General features: G+C 20.0%; 1 protein-coding gene across 2 annotated transcripts in view; it reads left to right on the plus strand.

The window, feature by feature from the left end:
* Positions 1–1,125, plus strand: part of LOC115240270 (aminopeptidase N-like) — a 98,123-nt gene that overhangs the window by 9,482 nt on the left and 87,516 nt on the right. The window contains exon 13 of one of the 2 annotated variants that reach the window (XM_029815324.1): positions 471–1,015. The exons of the other annotated variant lie outside the window; for it this stretch is intronic. Within the exon in view, the coding sequence (XP_029671184.1) occupies positions 471–593 (123 nt within the window). The 3' untranslated portion in view covers positions 594–1,015. Of the gene's footprint in view, positions 1–470; positions 1,016–1,125 lie in introns of those variants that run through there. 2 annotated transcript variants of the gene reach the window in all.

The raw sequence follows: 1,125 nt of genomic DNA on the forward strand, positions 1-1,125 counted from the left end.
TTTCCAATTTGTTTACAATTTCTAAAAATACACTATTTCCAAGATGTAATTTTTAATAAATAGAAAACATTTTAGTTCGATCGAAAGATCGATTTATAAGTTTGTAAGCTTTTACATGATGTTTTTTTAATTAATCCAATTCCTATTAATTAACTTTATAAATTTCTCTCAATATTTTTTTAAATATCTCGGAAAATGTTTAAAAAGAAATTTCGGAAATTTAAAAAAATACATATAATAAATATATGCTTATTTTTGGATGAAATATATGATAATATTAATTTTTGCCTGTTGATTTGAGCGAAAAAAGTATCCTATAAAATAGTATCCAGTTTTAATTATATTAAAAACTGAAATTAAGTTGCATCAGATTCTTATAACGCGAGAACAAATATTTATTAATAATTAAGTATTGATAATTTTTTGTTTAATATAAAAACAATGGTTAATATAAAAACAATCTATTCTAGATTGATTCGATAATGGCAAGAGAATGGGAAAAAGTGGAACAACAAAATAGAATAATTCAAAGCAAGCTAGACATACGCTCTCACCAAATTGAATCTCAAATAAAGTATCTTGACACAATTTAGTACCATAAGACTTATTTAATAAAAAACAATAATAATGATATATATATCTATATCTGTGTATATATCAATCTATCTGTTCGGTAAATATTTTTTTATACGTATCATATTTTATATTTTAATTATGTATATTTAAATGCATTAATGATACTCGATGCGTTTGCATTAATAAAACTATTTTATATGCATGCGGTTTAGAGATCTTTTTTATCGTTCTGTTAAGCTGAAATATTTATCATACAATTAATTATATAAATGAAAAAGTACAATTTTTTACTATGTAAATTAATATATTTTTTAAATGTTATAAAAACAAATTTGTCTGCTGAATATAAACATGCTGGATCATTAATATATCGAAATGTACCATCTGTTTTAAATTATATTTTGGTTTTTGTCTATAATTTCTGTTATATCTGTAATATTATTTTTAATTCTTATTTATTCATTTCAATATCCTATAAGTTTATAAATAATATAAATATGTAAATTAATATATATAATATATATATGTATTTATTATTAATTGATAATA

Source organism: Formica exsecta, unplaced genomic scaffold (assembly GCF_003651465.1).
Source record: "Formica exsecta isolate Colony F162 unplaced genomic scaffold, ASM365146v1 scaffold423, whole genome shotgun sequence".
NCBI lineage: Eukaryota > Metazoa > Arthropoda > Insecta > Hymenoptera > Formicidae > Formica > Formica exsecta.